This window comes from Numida meleagris, chromosome 12 (assembly GCF_002078875.1).
Source record: "Numida meleagris isolate 19003 breed g44 Domestic line chromosome 12, NumMel1.0, whole genome shotgun sequence".
Classification (NCBI taxonomy): Eukaryota; Metazoa; Chordata; class Aves; order Galliformes; family Numididae; genus Numida; species Numida meleagris.
This window is the reverse complement of record NC_034420.1, coordinates 14,958,672-14,981,426: the sequence shown is the minus strand read 5'-3', so window position 1 is coordinate 14,981,426 and position 22,755 is coordinate 14,958,672. Positions and strand designations below refer to the sequence as shown.

The 22,755-nt window shown below is 40.4% G+C and overlaps 1 protein-coding gene and 1 long non-coding RNA gene across 5 annotated transcripts in view; one reads left to right on the top strand and one right to left on the bottom strand.

The window, feature by feature from the left end:
* LOC110405166 overlaps positions 1 to 4,288 on the top strand; it is a 41,793-nt gene extending 37,505 nt beyond the window's left edge. Inside the window, exon 5 of the long non-coding RNA XR_002442708.1 lies at positions 2,393 to 4,288. This is a non-coding gene — a long non-coding RNA (uncharacterized LOC110405166). The remainder of the gene's footprint in view (positions 1 to 2,392) is intronic.
* LOC110405165 (core histone macro-H2A.1) overlaps positions 4,514 to 22,755 on the bottom strand; it is a 45,347-nt gene continuing 27,105 nt past the window's right edge. For 2 of the 4 annotated variants that reach the window (XM_021410207.1, XM_021410209.1), the window contains exons 6-9: positions 17,686 to 17,776; positions 13,811 to 13,900; positions 10,794 to 10,968; positions 4,514 to 5,152 (exon numbers count right to left, since the gene is read on the bottom strand). In XM_021410207.1, the coding sequence (XP_021265882.1) occupies positions 4,987 to 5,152; positions 10,794 to 10,968; positions 13,811 to 13,900; positions 17,686 to 17,776 (522 nt within the window). In that variant the 3' untranslated portion in view covers positions 4,514 to 4,986. Of the gene's footprint in view, positions 5,153 to 10,793; positions 10,969 to 13,810; positions 13,901 to 17,685; positions 17,777 to 19,249; positions 19,350 to 22,755 lie in introns of all 4 variants that reach the window. The other 2 variants (XM_021410206.1, XM_021410205.1) reach the window with 1 other exon arrangement.

The window sequence follows — 22,755 nt, the reverse complement described above, 5'->3', positions numbered from 1 at the left end:
CAGTGTGCAATAGTCTGGCTCCCATTGGGTTTCACGCCAGGGATATAAATGCAATCTTTCTACTTACCTGCACTCTTCAGGCCTATCAATTATGCTGCTCCCTCTGAGTTGCTGTTACAACTGTAGGTATTACTGTCCTCTGTAAAACCATCACAGAGCAGGGTATGTGACTGGTTACCAAGGGCTGCAGACCTGATCTTTGAGCAGCCAGGCACCTGCAGCTCCTGTCAGTGCTGTTTTTCAGGCTAGAAACCCAATTTTAGCTGGGATCACGGGGAAAGGAGCTCACAAAAACTTGAGGTTAACAAACGTAGGGAAATTGGAGCCTGATTCTTCTGCAGACTTCTGCTTATTTGGCTAACAAGGAATGCTCTCACCTTGTCAGCCTGTATGGGATACCTGCGTTCCATCTGTGTTTTATCTTACCTTCTGGGGTACTTTCTCTGAATTCTTAAATTTCTCACATTCATTGGATGTATATACTTTGGCTTCGGAGAGTTTACAGACCAAAGAGTTCTTGATTCCTTTTTACTGGAAAAAAAAGCATTTCTAAGAGTGCTTTGCTCATGCCTAGTGAGTCAGATTCCAGTCTCCTTGCACTTGTACAAATACTTGGCCATTTTACTGCCTTCACTGCAGTAAGTCTGCAGGCAGAGAGATGAGAAGCTCTCACATCTAGCCGTCAAGACCCATCTCTTTGCATTTTCATACAGTAATCATGCTGCTGCTGCTCCTAATGAATCATAAAACAATATTTTACAGTTATGAAATCATGTACATGGAAGCATTTGTTCCCAACAAATCTCTGGAGAACAGAGGTTCTGACGCTGTCCCATCAGGTGCATTCATTACCTCGCTGTATGTTGTCCTTCTATTGTGTGGAAGTTTAAGAGGGAGCCTGTGCAATGCCCTCGCAGTTTGTAGCAGAGAAGAGAGATCATTCCATAGATAATTGGAATGTTAATGAATCTACACTGTGAAAAGAATGGGGAAAAGCACCGCAGGAGAACCAGAACGTGGGACTGAAAAGTAACATCGTGCGTTTTGTAGCGGATATTTGGGGTTATAATACCACTTAAAGATGTTTGTATCCACAGATTGAAAACAGAGATCAGAATGGGGACGGCCCCCATCGTGTTTCTGTCCCTCCTGGCACCCGTGTTTATCGAGATTAGTCCTTGCTTGGCCACTTTATTTTAGTAATGCCCCAATCTCTGTGCAGCGCTGGATGCCCACGGAAGCAGCGGAGCAGGGGGAGCTGAAGCAGACAGGTTTGTTCCCAGACTTTTGCCCAGGGCATGTCTCAGAACAGGGGGCAGATCTCAGTCAGGGTTGCAGGACAGATGCGGATGTTAGGAGCCTGCATGTACCTCTGGATCTGCCAAAATGCGAAATCCAAACTTCCGAAAAGTTGAGATCTAAAAAGGAGCTGGAGGAAATGCAGCAAGATTTGTTACTGAATCTTAAATTAATCATGAAGGATGGAAGGCTGATTCCAGTGGAATGTAACATGAGACTGAAAGTCTAACCTGTCCATCACGGCACTAATCATCCAGAAGACACATCTGCACTGCGGTTACCAAATACTCTGCCCTCCTCCAACTGTTTTAGAAAAGTAAAGGTTACACAAACGTTGTTATTCATTGCTTCCATTTCTCAGGGGGGAAAAAGGACTTCAGGAAGGAAGATTCCAAGAGGCAGACGAGCTGTAGTGTGATTATGAATTCTTCCCCTTCAGTGGGGAAACAGAGAGACCCCAAATTTGCATTTCTGCTTACTTCCTCTCTGGGGCAAAGTAACACTTCTGTCAGCAGCTAATTGCATCTGAAACCCAGCCTGGCAACCTGACCATGACTGTGGTAGGGTAATTATACCTGCTCAACTAATCATACCAGCTGACAACTTGGGATGAAAAAAGCTTTGGCAGGATGATAGCCTACAAAATTAGAGGGAACTGCTAAAGTAACGTGATTTTTGATTCACCCAAAGGACAGTATTACGATGAATTACCTACAGGAGGAAAAGTCAGCAGACTAAAAGCAGAATAGTACTGGAGAGCAAGACTTGAGGCAGGGGATGGAAAATGCTGCTGGCCACAATGTTTTTAACATTTTAAAGTATTTAGAGAACATTCATCTTAACCATTATTTTCAGACGAGTTCCCTAATGGACTGTAGCAATGACAGAACAAGCAGTAAAGAGAAGTTCATTGAGAGTTTCTGTATGTGGCCTTCCTGAAATGATTTAGTTTTGCAATTGGAGCTAGCATGCTTAGCTGTTAAATGCTGGGAAGACAACTCCCAAAGTGATGTTGTTTTAGTCCCAGCACACATTAGCAGCAATTTCTTCTGTTTTTCTTGTTACACAGGTAACCAGATATGTTCCTTTTCAGGTTTTTGAATATATGCCATAATCTGCTGGGGCTGCACCGTGTGGCTGAGTTCAGGCTTGTTCTGGGATCTTCAGCTTCTGCTTTCCTGACGTGGCCTGCTGGGTTGCAGGACTCAGAGCAATGTCCCCCAGGCTGTGGGAAAGGTGGGTGATTCACAGCAGTCAGTGGAAACACCGAGGGTTTAGGAGCTTTTGCACGAGCGCCAGGAAGAAGGATGCTCCGGAACTTGTACAAAAGGAAGATACTGTGATGCTCACTGTAAATGATGTTCCACAGCTGGGTTATAATGAGAATGGAGATCCTCTTAAAGCTCTCAGGTTGGGGCTCTGCCTGCTGTGAGAAACAAGGCATTCCCCTGCTCGAGGCCATGGGAGAAACGTTGATAACTGTTCCTGTTTACTGTGGAAAATGATGCTGAGAGCTCGGATCCTCATCAGGTAGGAGCTGTTCATGGCCCTTAATTTGCAAAAGGACCTGAATTCAAACAAAGCCAACTTTGCACATCACAAGCAATGGTGGATCAGTGAACCATTCACAGAGCCGGTGGTTGAAGAAGTGGATGAGATTTTTGGCCAGAAGAAACAAGTCCAAGCCATTTGATTTATGGCATAGTTTGTTTTGAGGTTTTCTCAGTTCAAAGTTGACATCTCCTCATCTTGTGTAAAAGATCTGTTAAGTATCACTGCAGGCTGTATTTTTAACCGCTTTGAAAATACCAGTGGTTAAATACATTTTTTTTTCCTGTTGCTGGTGTAATTCGGAGAATTTGCACTTCAGAATTTCCTGTAATGTGTAAACAGACCAAGAAGCTGAAATCTGTTGGGTGCACACGTGTTGGGATGTGCACATTCCTTCTGTAGTGAAAAAAAGGGTCCTTCTCATCCCAAGCGTTTCCCCAGGACCCCCCTCCTCCAGGCTTTGCTCTGCTCTTCAATCCTTTCAGTGACACCTAGTGACATTCGAGGAAAGTGCAGCGGCGTGTTTTCCCTATCAGAACCAGCACAACGGCAGGAATGTGCCACTCACAATTCAGCGCTGAGGTATTGCTCCTTAATTATTGCTGCTTAAGCTGCTATCGTTAAAGACTGACACTTAGATGTATTCTGGCCTTTAAAAAATTCCAGTTTCATAGTGTGGTCAAACGCCTCATGTGTTTACACAGAATTTACTCTCTGCTCCTAACTCTGTGTACTTGTTTAGAACAGCACGGTTCTAATTTTCCCTTCTAGTGTTTGTTACTGTTGTTCCTCCAAAGCATTTCACTCAAACGCTGAAAGTATGCACAATCCTATACAAAAAAAAAAACGACAAGCTTTTGATGGAGCTTAAGCTTACCTGCTTTTAATATCTGGTACTCAGGATACACACAGTGAGTCCTGAGCTTACTGGAAACAGTCAGATATGTTCCATTCATTGCTCCGGATCAACTCAGGATGGATGCAAAGTATTCTTTCATCAACAAATGAAGTTTTTAATAGAAATTGAAAACGTATGCCTACTATCTAGAAAGCAGGCTAAAGACTTCAAAGGAAGAGCTTCCTCTTCAGAGAGAGCATTCATATGCTTTTGAATGTGTAACCTTTCCTTTCTCAAAGTACAAAAACAAGCGGCTTCCATAAGGTTTATGTTGGTATGGATTTCAGCTGTGCAAGCCATATAGCAACCAGTACAAACTGGGCTCATAAAGATGTGGAAATAATACAGAATGGCTTCAAACAGCCCACTAGTCAACAACTGGAACTCGTTCAAAAAAACCCTAGGCCTTACTTGATTTAAAAGGCTGGGACCTCTCACACTAAGCAGCCAATTAAATCAGCTTCTTCTACGGGAGATCTGAAGCACCAACGGGAGAGCCTGAACTTCACAGAAGAAAGGGTCAGTTGTGAGAGTGTGCAGACATCCACCCAGTACACATACGATGCCCGACGTCTCCAGACAAGATTCCAAGCCACTAATTCAGATCTGGTGTACTTCTCACAGCTAACTTCTCCGAATTTAAAAAAATAAAGACTTAAGAGGAAAAATTCCAGTACGCCAACAGCAACAGTTCAAACATTTTACTAAATCGATTCACACCATTTCAAAATTGTAAATATAATTAAGGACAAGAGGGTCTCTGTATCTTTTCTTCTGGATTTATCATTAAGACAATAAACAAACACAAATTAGGTTTATAGCATCTGTTCTTTTAAAAAAATGAAAGGAACGCCACTCGATGTATTGATAAAGCACCACAACACAGTTACAAAATAGGGTCGGCCTGTTTCTTTCACGAGTAAAAGACTACATTTTCCTAACAGCTTCCTGCTTCAATCCATACTTCATTAAAATAAAACTATAAAATCTCCTAGATTACACTAAGTTCAGACGATGCCTGGTATACAGTGCATTAACAGCAGTAATGCCAACTATCAGTGCCAACGTAAAACATTTTAGAAAGTAAAAAAACAAAACTAAAATAAACAAATCCAAAAATCCACCTTTATTTCCCTAGATGAGCAAAATTTAAAATAAGGGATGTTCTGCTTCACAATGAGTTAAGGTTTTGGAGAAGAGGAAGGGTAGAAGGGGGCTGGTACTGCAGCTTTCTATGCTCAGTTGGCATCTAATTTGGCCATTTCCTGCACGTATATTCCTATACTCTCACTGTCAAAGAGCACGAAGTACACCGTCTTGATTGAAGAGGACATTGTTGACACAAAGTAGCTGGAGATGGCTTTCAGGATCAGCTGCGCAGCCGTTTGCTTTGGGAAACCATTTCTAGTAGGAGAGACAAACAAAAGAAAGAAAATCAAGCCCTGCTGAACAAGCTTTTGATAGCGTAATCTTGCGCGGAATGCTCAGACTTCTCCCTCATGCAGCACAGTAAAGAAAGCTACAAAGCTGGTGTTTACCAAATGAATTAGAAGCCACAAAGTTGTTTGTTTAGGCAAGACTTAAATGTTCAAACAGAAGAAAGCATTCCCGAAATACGAACGCGGAGTCCACATGCGTTGATGGGGCGAACCTTTCAATATCTGCTGGCTCCACTGTTCTCATTTAGCAGACAAGTAAACCAGTGGCCAGTCAGCTAAGCACTCAGAAGAACTGAGCATAGGTTAGAGCTGCACAGTCAGACCTAACCTGAAAGCAAACCAACTACTGAAGAAGAAAAAGTAAAAGGGACAGAGAAGTTGGTGTAGAAATTGAAGCATGAAAAGACAAAGTATAATATGGCTTTCCTGCTATTCGAGGTTAATTATACAGTACGAAATGAAGGAAGTGACTTGCACAGTCTTGCTGCAGGCTGAAAATGGAGAGAATGAGTTCTAGTAGTTTGGCAGTGAGAAAACAAGTCAAGCAAAAGTAGAACGGTCTCAGCAAAGCCGTGATAACAACTGTAAGAGCTCTGTAAGTCATGGCAGATGCCTGAAATTACTCCTGGTATTTTGAACGGGGTCTAAACGTCTCTGTTGTGTTACTCGTGAGCTACTTCTGCCCACCCAGCGGGTGGTTTTCGCCTCACCAAAGTCTGAGCAAATCCTCAGCCACAGAAAAGCACAGTTCAGTAATCAACCTGAAGGTGATGGGATGTCACCATGCTATTAAGAGTAGGATCCAGCTGAATTTGAAGATCCTGTTGAACATTATCTGGTTGATTGACATGCACTTACAGATACATGACAGTCAATACTGTTATACAGCGTGTGTTTACTCAAATCTTTCATAGACAGTGATAAGGATGTACTACTAAAGCCATTCTCAGATGAATTTTCAGTACAGGAATGGCAGAGGTGGATGGTAACGGTTGTAATTTTGACAACAGCAGGATTTTTTCTGTCTTTTTTTATTCCTTGTAATACCATAAGTCAGTGATGTTTTTTCCTAATTTATTACAGTATTTTTAGAAGAAAGAAAAAAACAATAGCTGTTTTTGAGTAGAACCGCAGCCACCTGGAAGCCAGCAGAATGCAGCTGCTGCCCAGAGTATGGCAGCCTATGGAACTAATTATTTTGTTCATATTATTTCTTCCAAGTGTGTGTGTTGCTTAGGATTACACATGACAAGGGAAAATTCCTGCTGCACGTGATTAGGAAGAGGGAGAGGTGGCTCAGTGTCAGTGGCAGAGGGCAGAGCAAGCCCTACAGAAGTACTGTGAGGCTTATCCAGTGACCTCTCTCTGCTGCTGGTCACCTGGAAACAGAATGAGCCAGCATCCTCTGCACGGAAGCTCAGCCTGGAGGACCTCATGCAATTAGTGCTTCCTTGAGGAGAGTCATGGAGAGCAGCAGCAGGATACCAGTGGATGATATGTGTGCTTGAAATCACAGTACAAACACGCCTGTGATAGGTTTGGTGTGATTCATTTTTCTAAGAGTTATGTATAAGAACAGTAGAGCAATAGAATTAATTTAATGATGCAGTCAATAAAAAGAGAATGGTGAGGAGCAGAGGAAGGGATGAAGAAGTTACACACGTTTTCCTAGACTGTGAAGACTGCACTTTCCAAGCACATCATCCTCTCTTGTTTCTCTACACGTTACTACCAGTGTTTTGCCTAACTACAACTCATGCCTTCTTTCTCTTTTCTTCACTGTAGTTAAGACCAAAATCTTTACAGAAACTATTTCTGTACAAGTCCCACATCCCCATCAATTCAACCAATCTCTAAAGAAACAACCATACACCTACATTTGTAGCAGAAATGCTAAGTCACAGCTTGAAGCAGTGACTGAGCACCTGGCGGGAAGGCAGGGCCAACCCAGGGGAGCTCAGGTGTATGCAATGCACCTGAGTGACTGGAAGGGGTGGAACCAGGATCCACCCCTTCCCAGACCTCATTTAAGGGTTGGCAGGGGAGGCAAAGGTATCTTGCTAGAGATCCCTGTGTACCTGAGGCCTTCCAAAGGTAAGCAGCTTCTTTCTCTTATTTCTGTGCCTGTTACTGTTGTGCTTGAGTGAATTCTCACTGGCTGCAGCCTGGGATCTTGCTGCTCTGCTGTTATTATTGCACGTTCCATGGTGTTACATGCATTATAGCAATTAGCAGCTTTGAGAGATGTGTCTTTCTGTTTCAGCACTCATCGTGCTGTTAGAACATAGCAGTGATAGGAACGGTAGTACTTTAGGAAATTCCAGAATTCAAACTCTTCTGCGAACAGAAGCTCTGCCATTAAATTTAAGCAGAGTGTGAGTAGTCTCCAAGGGAAAACAAACAGAGGGGGAAAAAAAAAAAGTTTTTGTATTGAAGAAAACTTTACGAAGTTAAGTAAAATGGAGAACACTGATGATGTTTAACACAATCTGTTATTGAAGCCAACTAAAGTGTGTTATACTGGCAAATAACATAGGACAATTATTAATAATTTATAGATTATACAAATGGATGAGTTTCTTGGTTTCCTCAAAAAGTTATAGAATCATAGAATAGAAACAGGGCTAAATTCACCTCTGCCATAAACAGGTGCATCATGACTTAGTATGTGCTCAGTGAAGCACCAAACTGATAATAAAACATTGCTGTACTCTCATTCTCATCACATGCTGCAAGACACAAAACAAGAAAAGCAATTGCCTTTGTCATGGACTGCTTACTGCACATTACCTTACTACAAAATACACTGCAAGAGTAATCCTGCATTACTGCTGCCTGTAATGTGATATTGCATGTGCTGCCTGAAGACAGTGCTTGTGATTTTTCAAAAATGATTACATGAAGAAACAGCATGTGTTATTTTCTTTTCTAAAGAAGACCTTTGCTTTTTTTTTCTCTTATTGAAGCAGAAAAGGGGGGTGGGAGGGGGAAGGAGAAAGCTTTCTGAAAACACTTGTACGTTTCCAAAGCTGCTTGAGCTGGCTGGTGAGAATGAGCTGTGTGACCTGCCAGCATAGTTGTGACACCAGAGCTACTTCCAGCTGTTGGCTTACACAGAGAAAAGGGCATGGAGTGTGTATGCCTATGTTTGTGAGTTACTTATGAATGCTGTGTCCTAGCGTACATGGAGCAGGCATCTGAGGAGTTTTGCTCCTAAGAAGGAACAGTCATGAAAGAGAGCATAAAAATCAAGGTATATGCTGTTTCTGAATTGTTCAAATTGGACTCTGAAGTCATACAACTTCCACTTGCTGATGTTCCAGCAAGGTGGGCACAACATTGTGAAAGACAGAAGAGCAGATTGAGCAGAGGGCGGCATGGACACAGGGAAGCCAAATAAAATGAGTTGTTTAGGACCACTGGGGGGGGGGGGGGGGGGGGGGGAGGCAGATGGAAAATGGGAAAATCAGAAGGAGGTTGCTGACCAGTGGCCATGTGTGGGCTGCAAGGTGAAACAGAAGCCTCTTGCAATGACCTACTGGTCCGAGTTAAATTCTTGTGAAGAGGCCATTTGAGACTTCAGCCAAGTTAGTGTCAATTCCATCCACAGAGCCTCAGAATGAAATCCCTGCTTTAAGGATTATTTTATTTTCCATCTCAAACTCTTCTTTCTCTATTCTAATGCTGTCCCTACCAGGCTGAACTCCAGGCTACCTTTGTACAGCACCCAATTTATGCTTGCCACAAGTTGGCTGTAGCTGTGCATCTGGCCCACTGAACACTACAAATATGCTATTTTATTTTCCCCCATGATTTATTTGAACTGCCCTCATGTAATCCCATTCCTCAACTATAAAAGAGAATGAAACTGTTTATGTGGATTTATTGGGTGATGTCTGCTTGACAGATGTCTGTACTAGAACAGCTGCATACATGTGGTGTCTTTGGTATTTGCTGTCTTTAAAAGCTTTACTCTTTTTTTAACACTTCTGACTTCATAAAAAAAAACAAGAGTACTGTCAGAATATATTCTGTTTTCTCAAACTAATTTATGCTTGAGTATTTCTAATTAAAGAAAAAAGGGAAAATAAACAACATATGTTTCTCCATGCCAGTTGATTCCTCTCTGTGTTTTAAAAGCACCACTTCAACTGGCTTGAGTAAGAGCAACATGCATGTGCCAAGCTGAGAACACAGCCACAGATCTTGCCTGTCAGTAACTAGATTTCATAACAGAATGTGGATCTCATGATTATTCAGGGTTTCATTATCTCCTAGTATCAATCAACTGCTTTGCAACAATAGTCTGAAATGAGAGCTCTCCAGAAAAGAAAGGGGATCTGTGGAAGACACTTCTCATAGCCTTGCTTCAGGCACCTACGTACCAAATTCTTTAGCTACTCTGGAGTCTGTGGATCAGCACAGTTTCCCCAGAGGAGCAGTTTGCAGAACAGCCTAGTTTGGGTATTTTGGATTATTCTGCAGAAAAGCTGCTCATCTCACAGAGTAGACTTTGAACTGACAGCCACCAATTCAACAGGTCGGTATGGATCCTCCACTATATCAGTTTTACAAAGCTTGCTCTTGGTACCTCCTTAAAATGACACCCACAAAAAAACCAACCAGCCTTATTTGAAGCTTTTTCTGATGTAAGATGCTTAAATTTATTATTCTAGCAAAACTTCTGTTTCTTTATAGTTATTCACCCTAAAGCTCAAACAGTGCTTTCTGCCCTACGAATAACATGCACAGATGAATCTAGCGTGACAAGATGGCACAATGGGAAGAACATTCTTGCAGAAGATCAGCCAACTTATTTCATGGCAATTTCAAAAGTGGCAGTTGTTTAGGGTTAAATATACCACTGTGTAATCCAGTGTAGACTTGGTCTTTACAGTGAGCCATCAAAGGCCATATGTTCCAAACCTCCCTTCTCTTCTTAAATCCAAGTTTTTCAAAATTCTAGTCTATCTTTAGATTCTTAAGAATATTATCCAATTTTCTAACGACACTGAGCATCCTTTACAAAGCTAGAGAACCTCAACTTCAGACTTAGGTTTTAAAAATCTTGGCAAAGACTTTTAGGATGATTCTTTCTGAAAGAGTCCCACGATGTAAACTTTGTGGAGTTTTGCTTATGGATTTTGGGTGAAAGCTTGAAGTGACTCCACAGATCCTGAGAATCAAGGCTCTTCAGATCTGGTGCTTAAATGTTAAGACCTCTTCTAGCCATCCTGAAACTGTAGTAGTAGTTATGCACTAAAACCAGGTAAAACAGACTTTGTTTCTTCATGCTTTCTTCCATATTCCAAATTGATATACTCTTGAAAAATGCTTTTTATGCTTTTTAATCTATTTGTATGCTTTAAGACTGCAGGGATCACTGCTAGACATGCCAGAGTGTAATTGCTATTCAGGAAAATACTACAGGCTCCATACACAGCTTGAAGGAGCCTAGAAGAAACACTTAATTCAGGGAACTGAAATGAATGAGCAAGAATGAAGTTAGCATGGTAGAAATGGGTTTTGTACATGAGAAGGGACAGGAACACAGAAGATTGCACTTAGAAAATGTGGCCAGTATCAGGTTCGTGTAGCAACCTTACCTGCCGCTGCCAATTGAAGGAAATGCAATTGATTTCAGCTTCTTTTCATCAGCCAGAGCCAAGCAGTTCTTCACCGTCTTTTCCAGCAGCTCCTCACATTTATCTGAGCCCCAGCCTGGGCTATTACAGTGGATCACAAACTTTGCAGGCAACCCATGGCCAGCACTGACAACAGCTAGCAAGAAACGAAAGTGAAGTATAATTCTTTCCTCTCATTAGGATTAAAAGAATGCATATGTGATTAAGGTGGCAAACAATCGACAGACATTCCTTTATCCCCTATGAATGTTTTAGATTAGAAATTGCACAGTTTTGAAATACGATTAGAGAGAATTTCCCATTTCCAGCTGTACTTTGCCGGGGTAATTTATAAATCATAACTATAATAGAGCTTATTCTTGAGAGCAAGAATTCATGACTGACATCAAAGGAAATACATTTATTCTGGGGATTGTGGAAACTTGTGTAATGGCTGAGAAAAAGGGAGTAATCTCTTAGAATGTAAATCCATTCTAGGGATGATCTTGCTTTGGTTCACAGCTTAATGCAGAGCCACAGTACGTATAAGGATGCTACTCTGTCGGAGTTATGACTTGTGTGACCTTCAGCTACTCCTGCTATACCTTTCTTCCAGCTAGCCTCTGATCACAATGAAACCCAAATTGGATCATTTCGGAGCAATTAGTGCTCCACAAACTGGTAAGGAAGGCTGGAAAAGAGGTAAATTAAAGCTTTTGCTTCCATCTTTGTTTCTGAGTAACCGTAAAGAAGATATTTTGTGTCGTTTCAAAACTTCAGGCCTGGTTTTATTCAAGGTTTTTTTTTTTTGTGGCTGGGTCATCTGACACTGCTTCGAGAATGCCACTTTTAAGTGACTCTTGTCACGTTTCTGACAGATAGTTGGACAGGATGCAATTACAGCTTCACCAAGCTTGATTCATACTGTTTGTACACCAACAGGAGAGGCCTTGTATGCACAGGGAACTTTTACCACACTGATTGCATGCTGTCACCAGGATACTGTCAGGGACACGTAAGGATTACCAAGGCACAGGAGCGCCTGTCTACTGCCCACTGACAGCCAGTGGGTCTCCAGAAAGCAGGACAAGAGGGGCACTGCCATTTCTGAACTCGCAGGTCTGTGTCTGCAATTAGAAACTTATCACCGTCTTACAGGATCATGCATTGAACCTTCACCAAGAGTCAGCCCTCTAACAGCCTATGGGATGTAATAATATAGGACTGCAAAAGCACAGGTTAAAAATGAAAGCTTCTGTCTTCAAAAACAGTAAGAAAAATACCAGTGATCTTTACAGAAATCAGTTTTGTAAAGGTGCTTAGAGGCCAGACATCCTCTAGCACATTCTGGAATCTTTACGAAGCATTTTTTAATTTAAATAGAGCAGGAAACTCTGGGTGCTGTTATCACATATGGAGAAAATAGATTTTGTCATGTGGCTTTCTGACAGGTTAATCAGAAGAGTACCATTTAAAGGACAATGGAAGCACAAGGGCTTATGTTCTTATGGATTTGCAGATTCTCAACATGTTGAATAACCTCAACTCTAGGCAACTGTAATTTGTCCTTATACGCCACTAAAATGTTGGCAGATCCAGACTACATCATAAATCCAAGAACAATCTCATAAAACCAGCTGACATATCTCTAGTCAGATGTGAAATGCTGATAATACCTTCACAATGGAAGATAAAATACTGCATTGATATACATCACCAACTTCAGTATCTCTCAGACAGGGAGTGTATTCTAGAGTAGTCATTAATTAACTCATTAGGATTCTGTTGAAGACAGCTGTTAATTACCCAGAGCAGCTGTCCTTTACTTCAGATGCAAATGTTCTGAAAGGGGAAGTGAGTTTTGCTATAGAAACAAACAAAAAGAACCACAGCCACATTCTGTGCTAGTTACAGCCACAGTCCAGGTAAGGATCCTGGTTATTTCATTGAAAGGGTTATCTGTGCTACTGAGAAATCTGAAAACTGGGTGTCTGTTAATGGGGAAATCAACTTGTGTCCATTCTTTTCTAGCAGCCAGGTTCTCTGGGGTAGCATGTAGCTCTCCACAGGATGAGACTGGCATGCAGTGCTCAGACATGAGGGGTGCATTGATGTCTGAGAGAAACATTTTTTTTTTTTCCATAATGCAATCTGTTTGTGAGCACAGTTCATCTAGCTCATTGTAAGTTGATAAGGAATAGTGTAGGTGGGGGGGGGAAGGATTCTAAATATTTCTGCAAAAGGATTCCAAGAAGAACTTTAGTAATATTTTTAAAAAGCAAGGAAGAAATGTGTATGAAGCACCAGAAGTAAACAGTCATAATTTCTTCTGCCATAGTTGAAGCCTTTCATCTCTCCCTCAGCTTTAGTCAAAATTAGTTTACAAAACTGCATGTGCTGTATTTATTTTTATAGCATAAACACAGATGGCAGAACCAACATTCTATATGAACCAGCATGTATCAGCAATATCACAGATGGTGTCAAATTGCCATTACCAAACATTAGTACTCTCATAGTTGACGTTTTTCTCAAATATTACATAAAACTTGATAACTAGACATCAAAAAATCATAAGCTTCTGCAGTGATATTTTGGCACTGATTAAATGAAGTGCCCAAGCAGGTGCTTAACTTTGAGCATGTGCTTAAGTTCAGTGGCATCTCAGCAAAGCAGATGTTTAACAGAGCTGAATTCAACCGCTCTGAGTAATAAGTATCCAACTAATTGCTTTTATCAGCGGTACCCTTAATGATCAGCATGGCTTGTGCATGCCTCTGTGTACAGCCTGCTCTTACCTGTACTATGCCATTGCGACACCATTTCCTGGCTACTTTGGCAATGGATACTTAAGATGCGACGTGTGTACTTTAACTCTAGGGTGTACAGATAACACACAGCCAGCAGCGTTGCCTGGGGACAGCAGGAACCCAAGCAATGTGCTGTGATGAGCGTGGCCGACCGAGGGCTGTGCGGGTTTCCGAAGCGCGGAGCCTCACCTCCAGCTATGTCCAAGGGCCCGTTCTTTTTCCGAAGCTCAATGACAGCTTCCACAAACTCCTTGCCGCCTTTCTTTTCCAAAGTGCTCCCTGAACAGAGAATTGTTATTTTACTCCTCTGATCTCAGGTTCTCACAGCAGACAAGACTTATCATGATTTGCGATTGCATCATTCTAGATATTTCCGCCCAAACGTTTGTTTTTGGGGACTGCAAAGTAAGATCTAAACCTTTTGGGACTTCAGAATTAGCTATTCATTAAAAACAACAATGACAACAGAAAGAAGGAGAAAAAAAAAAAAGACAACCCTAAGAACCCAAAAACCTTGAGTCTATATCCCTTGCTAACATCCTCAGACTGATTTTAATGTCAGAACATCTGACATGACATCCCTATCTCCTTCCTTATCATGAGCATCTGTTAATGTGAAATGCTGCAGAAGAATGTGCTAGCTCAAGAGTGACTGAAGTTTCATAATTCCTTCCCCCTCTCTCTTATAAATGTTTTTAAAGAGCCATTTGCCACAATAAGAATTTGAAACTCACCTGATCTTGGTCCCTGACCCCAACAGGTGGCACCAGGAATGAAACAGTCTCGTGAGTGCAGCGGGCTGCTTTACTTGGTAACTGCCCAGCTTGTTGAGCCACCTTTAACCAAGAGGAAGAGCCTCAGAAATAAGGAGAATCTCTAAGGAACATATTCCTCCAATGAACTTCTCTGACTACAGCTAAGGAGCTGGACAAAGTCATTTTGGGAGGAGAAGAGCTGTGCAGTGTTTCAAGGCAACCAAAAGGTATGCTTTTACCAAAGGCAGTCCATCACTAAATGGTTTAGATCTTATTTTGCAGCTCTAGTTTTAGGTATTAAAATATATATATAAAAAAAAAGCCCAAGAAAGCATTTTCCTAGCTACATAAGCACCCCAAATAATTTTGCACTGTGCATATTAATTATTAAGGTAGATAAGTAAAAAGCAGTGGTATCATAAAGGCTCTGATTTCAGATATTACTTCAAAAACTGATTTCCAAAAATTCAGAACTAGGAATCTCTAAGGATCTAGGCATTTATTTAGTGAAGCCCCTTACTTTCACTGATGAAGAAAGGAAATAAAACTCATTTTCTGATGGAAGTGCACATACTGTATGCTCACGGAAGCAGAGCCCCTCCTCCAAGGTTCAGTTTAATAAATAAGAGTTATAGCTCTGAGAACTAAGAGGACTGCCAGATGCTTTTGTTTTGACCCCATCACTAAATTTCTTCCCAAATGAATATTACAAGTTTCTTAAAGACAACAAGGCATTTGTTTGTTCATTCAAAAACTGAGCATGTGACCCTGCCTCCATTTTGCTATTGGTTTATTTGGGGTACAAAAGCTGAGGATAATTTCAAAATGTACGTCTCATATTGCTTTTCTCATAACTAATTCAGAATTGCATAATCAGACAGTGTAAGTCAGAGTGTAATTTGTTCCTTGTACTCAATTAAGCTTTTTTATGTAAATACTTTGGTCTAAGTTCCTTTGGACAAGCTCCACACTAAGATTTTTATGAAACTCAGTTACCTGTGCAACTGAGTACAAGGCACCATCTAGCAAATCTCTTAGATAAGACAGCAGTGGCTTATCTATAGTAGCAAGGTGTCCCAGGAGAGCAGGCTATGAAGGGAGATGTGCCCCAGGACTGAGGGCTCAGAGGAGCACTGCCTTTACAGCAGCCCTGGCTGAACCTATTTACCTGATGTGGCTGACACGAGGGATCTGTAAAAATCACTCTGATAAGGAAGGGATGGGGAGGGAAAGAAACAGTTTTCTATTCTACTTATATTCCTGTTGTATGTATTTCCATATCCTTCCTGTTCAGATTTGTGTACACATTCCGGTTATATTCCCCTCGAGTCCATGAACTCAGATCAGTCCTCAAACCCATGACATTCACATTCCTTAGATTTTCTTGTTTCAAGGGGAAACATAATTAAGCCTTGAACAGAACCTAGGAACAGAAAAGATCTATTAACTAGGTCATCTCTTTGCCACTGCAAAGCTGTGGAACATTTAATGGAATTTAGCCTAGTTTTCTCTAATTCAATCAAAAAGGATCAGCTTTTTCCCTTCTACTGGGAATTAATTTATAATTAAAAGCAATGAACAACCCTGTCAGTTTATTTCACCGAGCTCTCACAGATATGGTTGAAAGAAGAACAGATGTAGTATCAGTGCTGTTTTCTGCATTTGCACCTCCGTTATGTTGTGCTTCTGATTAATAGTGAGGATTTATATTGAAATTATCTTTCATTTATATTGAAATTATATTTCAGAACTATGTTGTCAATTGGAAAGGACACACTGCGTTTAATCATTTTCCACTACATTAGCAAGTTTCTTGATGGAAGCCTTGTTTCACAGCGTCAAGGTTAGTAGCTTATTTGCTCACAGGCATAAATATGTGTCACTCCCATGAGAATAAGGTCATTATCTCATGCTTTTGAAGCAGGCATTGGTATCAGTGTTGAAAACAGCGTTAGCAGAAATTTAGGCTCTAAAATTCTCTGGGTAAACCCCCAGTACACTTACATTGTTAGGGAAAAAAAAAATAAAAATAAAAAATAAATTTAGATGGGTAAAAGTTAATCACTGGAAGCTAGGCATTTGTGCACTTCTATTCTTTCTTACAGCAGTCAGAGGCAACAGGAACCTACACTAAGGTATGAGCAGTGCAGCTCTGAGAGAGAATTTTCTTTGTAGAGTAGCTTCTTTAGCATTTCTCTGTTAAAGGGCAGGAGACAAGGACATTGTCTAAATGAGCCTGACAGACTTTAGAAGCGTATCCTTCAGATAAAGGGAATTATGACACTTTTCATGTCTCTGCATAATGTTTAGCCAGCCAAGTCACAGCTGTTCCCGCTCTAACAGGCCATAAAGGGCTATGCTCTTCTGTGCCTTACTCAGAACAGAGCTCCTTGGAAACAACAGGCGTTGCAAGACTTGCCACCCTGCAGCAGGACAGGCACCCTCTGTGAAGGGAGACCCTTCGTGCAGTGACAATGAGGCCAAGATGAGATGTAAGAGGCTAGGATCATGCAGTTGATTTTTTTTAAGTATGGTGTCATCACCCCAATCAGCAACTTCCATATTCAGCCCAATTCCGATCTTGCCTTCTCAAGTTATTGAGGCAGATCAGCTAAAGCATTGCTACCTGTTTGTAACATCCTTCAAAATATTAAAGATAGGTATAACCAAGATAGGAGTTACTCGGGGAGAACCAGAGGTAACAATTTAAGACGTCTATAATGTTGTATATAATACCTTAACTCAGTGTAGCTTAGATGACTAACTGTATGAAAAATGTCTTGTGCATCTATCCATGTGCCAATGACACAACCAACCACGGGGCAGGGCTACAAGGTAATTGGTCCATGAGTTAACACATGAAAAAAGAAATCTGTCTTAAAAGTCTTATCTTAAATCCATCAGAAAATCAGGTGGGCTAGATCCAGCATGTCAGATGTGAACATCTGAAACTTGGCATGGGGAGAATGTACTGGAACTGGCCAGAAATCTAAAGATCAAGGCACAAACTGTATTCCATGTCATACAATGTTGTAGTTCATTTTCCTTGGTTACATGCCTGCATTGCACATATGCTGTTCTTGCACTTGAAATTTTGGCAGTGCATTCTATCGTTCCTTCTGAAAGTCTGATTTGGTGATAGAAATCAGAAACGCCTACCGAGTTTGCAACAATTCATTTCTTTTTATTATCAGTCAGGACTGCTGGAAGTGAGAAATAAATGCAAATCTGCATAGCTACAACAAGCTTGTGGCTGCTGATTGACCATGCACACACATACAAACTCCGCAGCACTGAACTTTCCATTACCTACTTCACCACCGGTGTAGAAGTCAGAGTTTGTCGGGTGAACGACAGCATCACTGTCGATCGTGGCAATGTCAGCCTGTACAACTTGCAACTACAACAGGTAAACAGATGTATATCAACCACGTTGGACAGAGACCCAGCACAGGCTCTACATTTACACATGTACCAACGTCCATTATTTTCCTACCTTCACATCTCCAAACCTTGCGCCAAAGGAGTATGCTGAGTTGTGTGTGCAGGTGTGTGTAGAGAGAGGGGTGTAGGGAACAGGAGGAGGAATATTGAGTACGACATGATCAAATAAATGTTAAAAATGACAAGTCAGAGCAATCACACGAGATCATTTCCAAAGTTTTAAGATCAGCTAACACCCCATTTCACTTTGCAGAATCCTAGAACAACTAGTTCCCCACAGAGCATGACACTAAAATATGGAATCTGTTTAAAAAAAGAAATTCATCATCGTCAAGCCAAACAAAATAACTAGTTTCTCCATTTTGTCAGCATCAATAAGCTGACAGGAAATTATCTTCATTTGCATAGCAATTCATTGCTTGGTTTCTAAAAATGACAGTTTCCTTCATAGGGCGGAAGCAATGTATTGCAGGATTTTACTGAATTTGATTTAAACCATGTAAATGATTGTGTTTTATATTTTAAAGGTAAAGCATATATTCTAATTACATGTTGTAAAGGATGAGACAGATGTAAAATTATACACTTATCTGAGAAAGATTGATTTTTAAAATTACCCCTCTTAAATCTTTTTGTTAAACTATATGTGCACGTTCCCCCAGGAAACGCAGTAGCAGAATTATGGGTTGCATTCCATTAAGGAAGTTTTAAAAAAACAACAGCAGCAGGTATAATCCAGTAACAGTGGAAAGCAGTACAGAACATGTGGAAGTTAATTTTGCTTTTATGTTTGCTGAAGAACAGACAGTTGATGAATCTGGAACAGGCAGGTTTAAAAGCAATACAACATCAATGATAGTATCTGCATGTTCTGCATTGGTATACTATCAGTTTTTGTTTTCAGCTGAATGTGATTGTGACGGGGAGTAACTCAAGCATAATTGAAGCAAATAATTTGACCGAATCACACATGAAAGCAAGATACAGAAAATTTGGGTATAGTTGATTATTTAATCCTTCTCTTTAAAAAGCGTTATGCCTACTCTGAGCATCAGAAAAAAAATAACATCAGATTGCAGTCAGAATGGAGAAACTGCTTATTTTGAAAAGAACCTGACAAAAAAAAGTATTTTAGTCCTCAAAGAAGCCACATAAAAACCCCCCAAAATAGCTAACAGTCACATATGATCATTATGGAAAAGAATTTAAGTGTTTGTTTTTTTTTAAACTGAATTCAACTTGAACACTAGCAATAGCTGCAAGTTTTCAGATTTGGTGGCAATGTCTTTTGAATGTAGTTCTTCAACAAAAGAGAAGCTGGAAGATTTGAATTTTGGCTCTTGTTTAACAAATGAAGCCCTAGAGAGTAAATTCTGGGTTCCATAATTTCCATGTGACCGTTAGTTGTGTCAACCCATGCCCCATTTACCTAGGTCATCTTTAAGGTCAATGTCAGCATTGGTAGGATTGATAATGGCCTCCACCTCGAAGCCGGCTAAATTACTGATTTCACTGTGAATAAGGTTCAGCTGAAAAGAAAAGCATGAGGTGGGAAATAACAGGACAGCTGGGAAATCACAGAGAAGCTGCAGAAAAGTGAGCTTTGCAACACAGATGGAGATAGCATCACTGCAAACAAATATGCAAAATAAAAGGCAAGTCATAAAGGAGGGCTGTTATCCAAAAAAAATGAAACAATTACAAAGATCAAACCCAAGACTCAAACATCGTTGACACTGGGAGGAAATAAATGTACCTACTGACAAGGCCCTGTTTTGGCTTTATGCTAAGTTCAATTTGATGTTCTTTATAATGCTGAAATAAAAAGGTATCTGTCTCTTCTCAGAGGGCAGATGGAAGACGCCCTAATCATTTCCTATGCATCCATCACAGGGACATGCCATGGTTGTTCAGCACTGAAACTGGATAAAAGACACAGCTTCTCCTTACCAAACCCAGTGAAGCCGAGCATGTCTTTAAGAAAGCAGGCACTTGTCTTTAGAGAGAGCTCCACCCTACTAAGGGCTGCACTCCTTTTTTCTTGCCATGCTGCTGTCACCATCTTCTGTATTGCTGTCACTTGGGTCTTCACACACACAGTTCTGCTGGTGTTGTGAGTGGCTGGTCAGGTACTGTGAATAGGCACTGTTATGGGCTTATCACTTCTAATGAGATGTGAAAGAGGATAACTGCATCATAAATTATGCTTATATCTACAACATGTATACACCTTTTAGATGACTGCCCTAATTGGGCAATATGGAAAGCAACTACAAAAGAGAATGTTCTCATTCACTTATGCAAGTCCCAAAGCCAACTGAAATGAAGTGAGGCTTCCCTTCTAACCCAAACCCCACATATTCAACAGATGAAACATAACATACATTCAAACATGGCAATTAATCTCATCAAAAAATGAATTTTGTCTCTTGGTTTGTAACCTGCATTCTATAAACTTAACTCTTTACATCTTCTCCATGTGTATTTCATTTTATTAATAGGGAACATGAATCAATTCATGAAACCAATACAAATGAATGGGTCAGTTAAGGAGGCCAGCATTCATCCATTTAAGTTTTATTAAAAAAAAATATTTCCATTTCATTCATGTGATTACATGAATTGACCTTCTTTCTCTCTTAAAAAGTCTGCAATTTCATATAATTTGCATATGTTCCTTGAGTAAACTACGTCCCCTCAAAATAGGTGATTCTGGCTAAAAACTAGTGTAACTCAGCCCTGTTTTAAGTATGGGTCTGTCTGGGAGCTTGTAATAAAAATCTAAGCAAGCTTGCTTTCCAAATAGCTTAGAGTCCTTTAATACTTCACACCTGGTGAGTTATTCATACTGGAGTTTGAGTCTTGAGTTTGACTACAAGCAACTGCTGTTTTAAAAAAAAAAAAGAAAGTCAAATAAAACCAAACCAAAATATTAAATAAACTATGAATTTTGAAATCATAATAAAAAAATATCCAAAAACAAAATACATGCACACACCAAAAGACTGTTTCGTGGAGATTTTAGTATGTTCCTAAGCACATTTCGTTCATTTTATAGGTGAATCTTTTTGATCCTTACTTGAGTTCTACACATTTTTGCCCCAGGTTTACCGACTGCACAGTGTGTTGCTTTCAGACCTTAAACTATCTCTGCACCTACTTACAGAAGGGATTTACATAGCAACCAGCTGCTAATTAAAGTTTCAACTTAACAGGAGCAACAAAATGCTTAAAAAGCTGCCCATTCCTGAAGACTTGTGTTGGTAGCTACGTGTTATTTGTTAAATTCTGCACGTACTGCTCAATGCACTGTTAGCTCATTGTCAATCAGTACAGTACAAATCAAAGTTTTCCCATAGAACTACATAGAGTAATTGCTTAATTTCACTACTCACTCTGAAGCATTTATTTTAGACTGAATAAATGAACTCCTAAAGGGTCACTCTTACAAAAACAGAACAACTTGCATATCCATGTGCAACTTTTAAATTATTGGAAGTTTTCCTAGGAGGAGTTTCATACTGCAAAGTGAAGATGTATGTTGCAGGCCAACAAGCTGCTATTTTTCTGAAAGCCCAAACTCTAAAGCTCAGGCTTGAGGTCTGACAGTCTGCACTGTAGCTCACTTTTCCATTAAGAACATACAGAACAGAAATACAAGACTAATTAAATAGCTATGACCAACAAGAGTATTTTTTACTTTCAAATTGAACAGCTCAAAATGTTTTAACACATTAAGCTTTTCTGCCATCCATGTAAGGGGTGTAGTTGCATCTCCACTCCATAAATGGAGAAAACAGAGAGAGATGAGCTGATTCGCCATATCTCTTAATTGGCCAAATCCAGAAGCCAGGAGCCATATACCCCAGGCCTCGACCTGAAGCACCTACATGCTCTGTCCTCCCAGTTCCAGAGAGGCCAGAAGCTTCTCCCTCCCTCAAAATGCTGTTTAGAAGTGAGGCTTTGTTGAATGGGAGAAAGGTCGTCCTGCAACCAGGCAGTCGCCTTTTGTCCTCACACACTCCCAAAATAAGTAACACACATGAGCCTAAGGAATCAAACCACAGCACTGATATCTACAACAGGTACTGAAGAAAATTCCGTTGTCATCATGTTTATGAACATCATGTGGCACTAATTTAAGGCCTTTTAAAATCAGTATTATCTTTTTAAACAGCAATTGCGTTTAGGAGTGGCTACATAGAAGCATTTAATCTATTCAAAGTCACTGCAGTTCTTAAAGATAATTGTAACATTTAATTTCAGAATTTCCAAAATAAACAATTATCTGAGATTTCCATGTCACAAATAATTGTAAACCCTCACCACCATCACTGAGATCCCAGTCTGCTAGACCTGCATCTGCTGCCATGCTCTGGCCCAGCACAAGTGTAGGAGGCAAGGAGCACTGAAGTCCCACTGATTCCATGGCTGAGTATTTTATCTTTGCCTTTTTTTTTAATCACAAGAAAACAAAAAATATTTTGATCCTATGGACAAATGCATCGTTGGAAAATAATTTCTATGGAATACTTTTAAAATATTTGTAGGAGTAAGCCAGTGCAATAGGGATGTCTTTTGGTTTGTACGCTAAATAAAATGTCTTTGATCACCACAGGGCAAAGTTTTTTGTATTCTAGGCTCTTCCATTCTTATCATGAATGCTTGAAAGAATTCAGGTTGGCCTAAATGTGCTATTCTGGGGGTACATCAGAGCATACAAGAATTTCATTTTTAACTGACACGTGACAGGACACTGAACATCCTTCTATTGGTTAGACGTGTCAGCAGTTAAAAATGCAGCGCTAACAGATGAAGAACCGGTGCGAGGATGGATACAAAGCACCAGCAATCTCTTCAGGAGGCTGCACTCACAAGAGAAGGAGAAAAGCCACAAAGGCCATTTCCCATCCAAGGTACTGGCTGGAGAGCTCC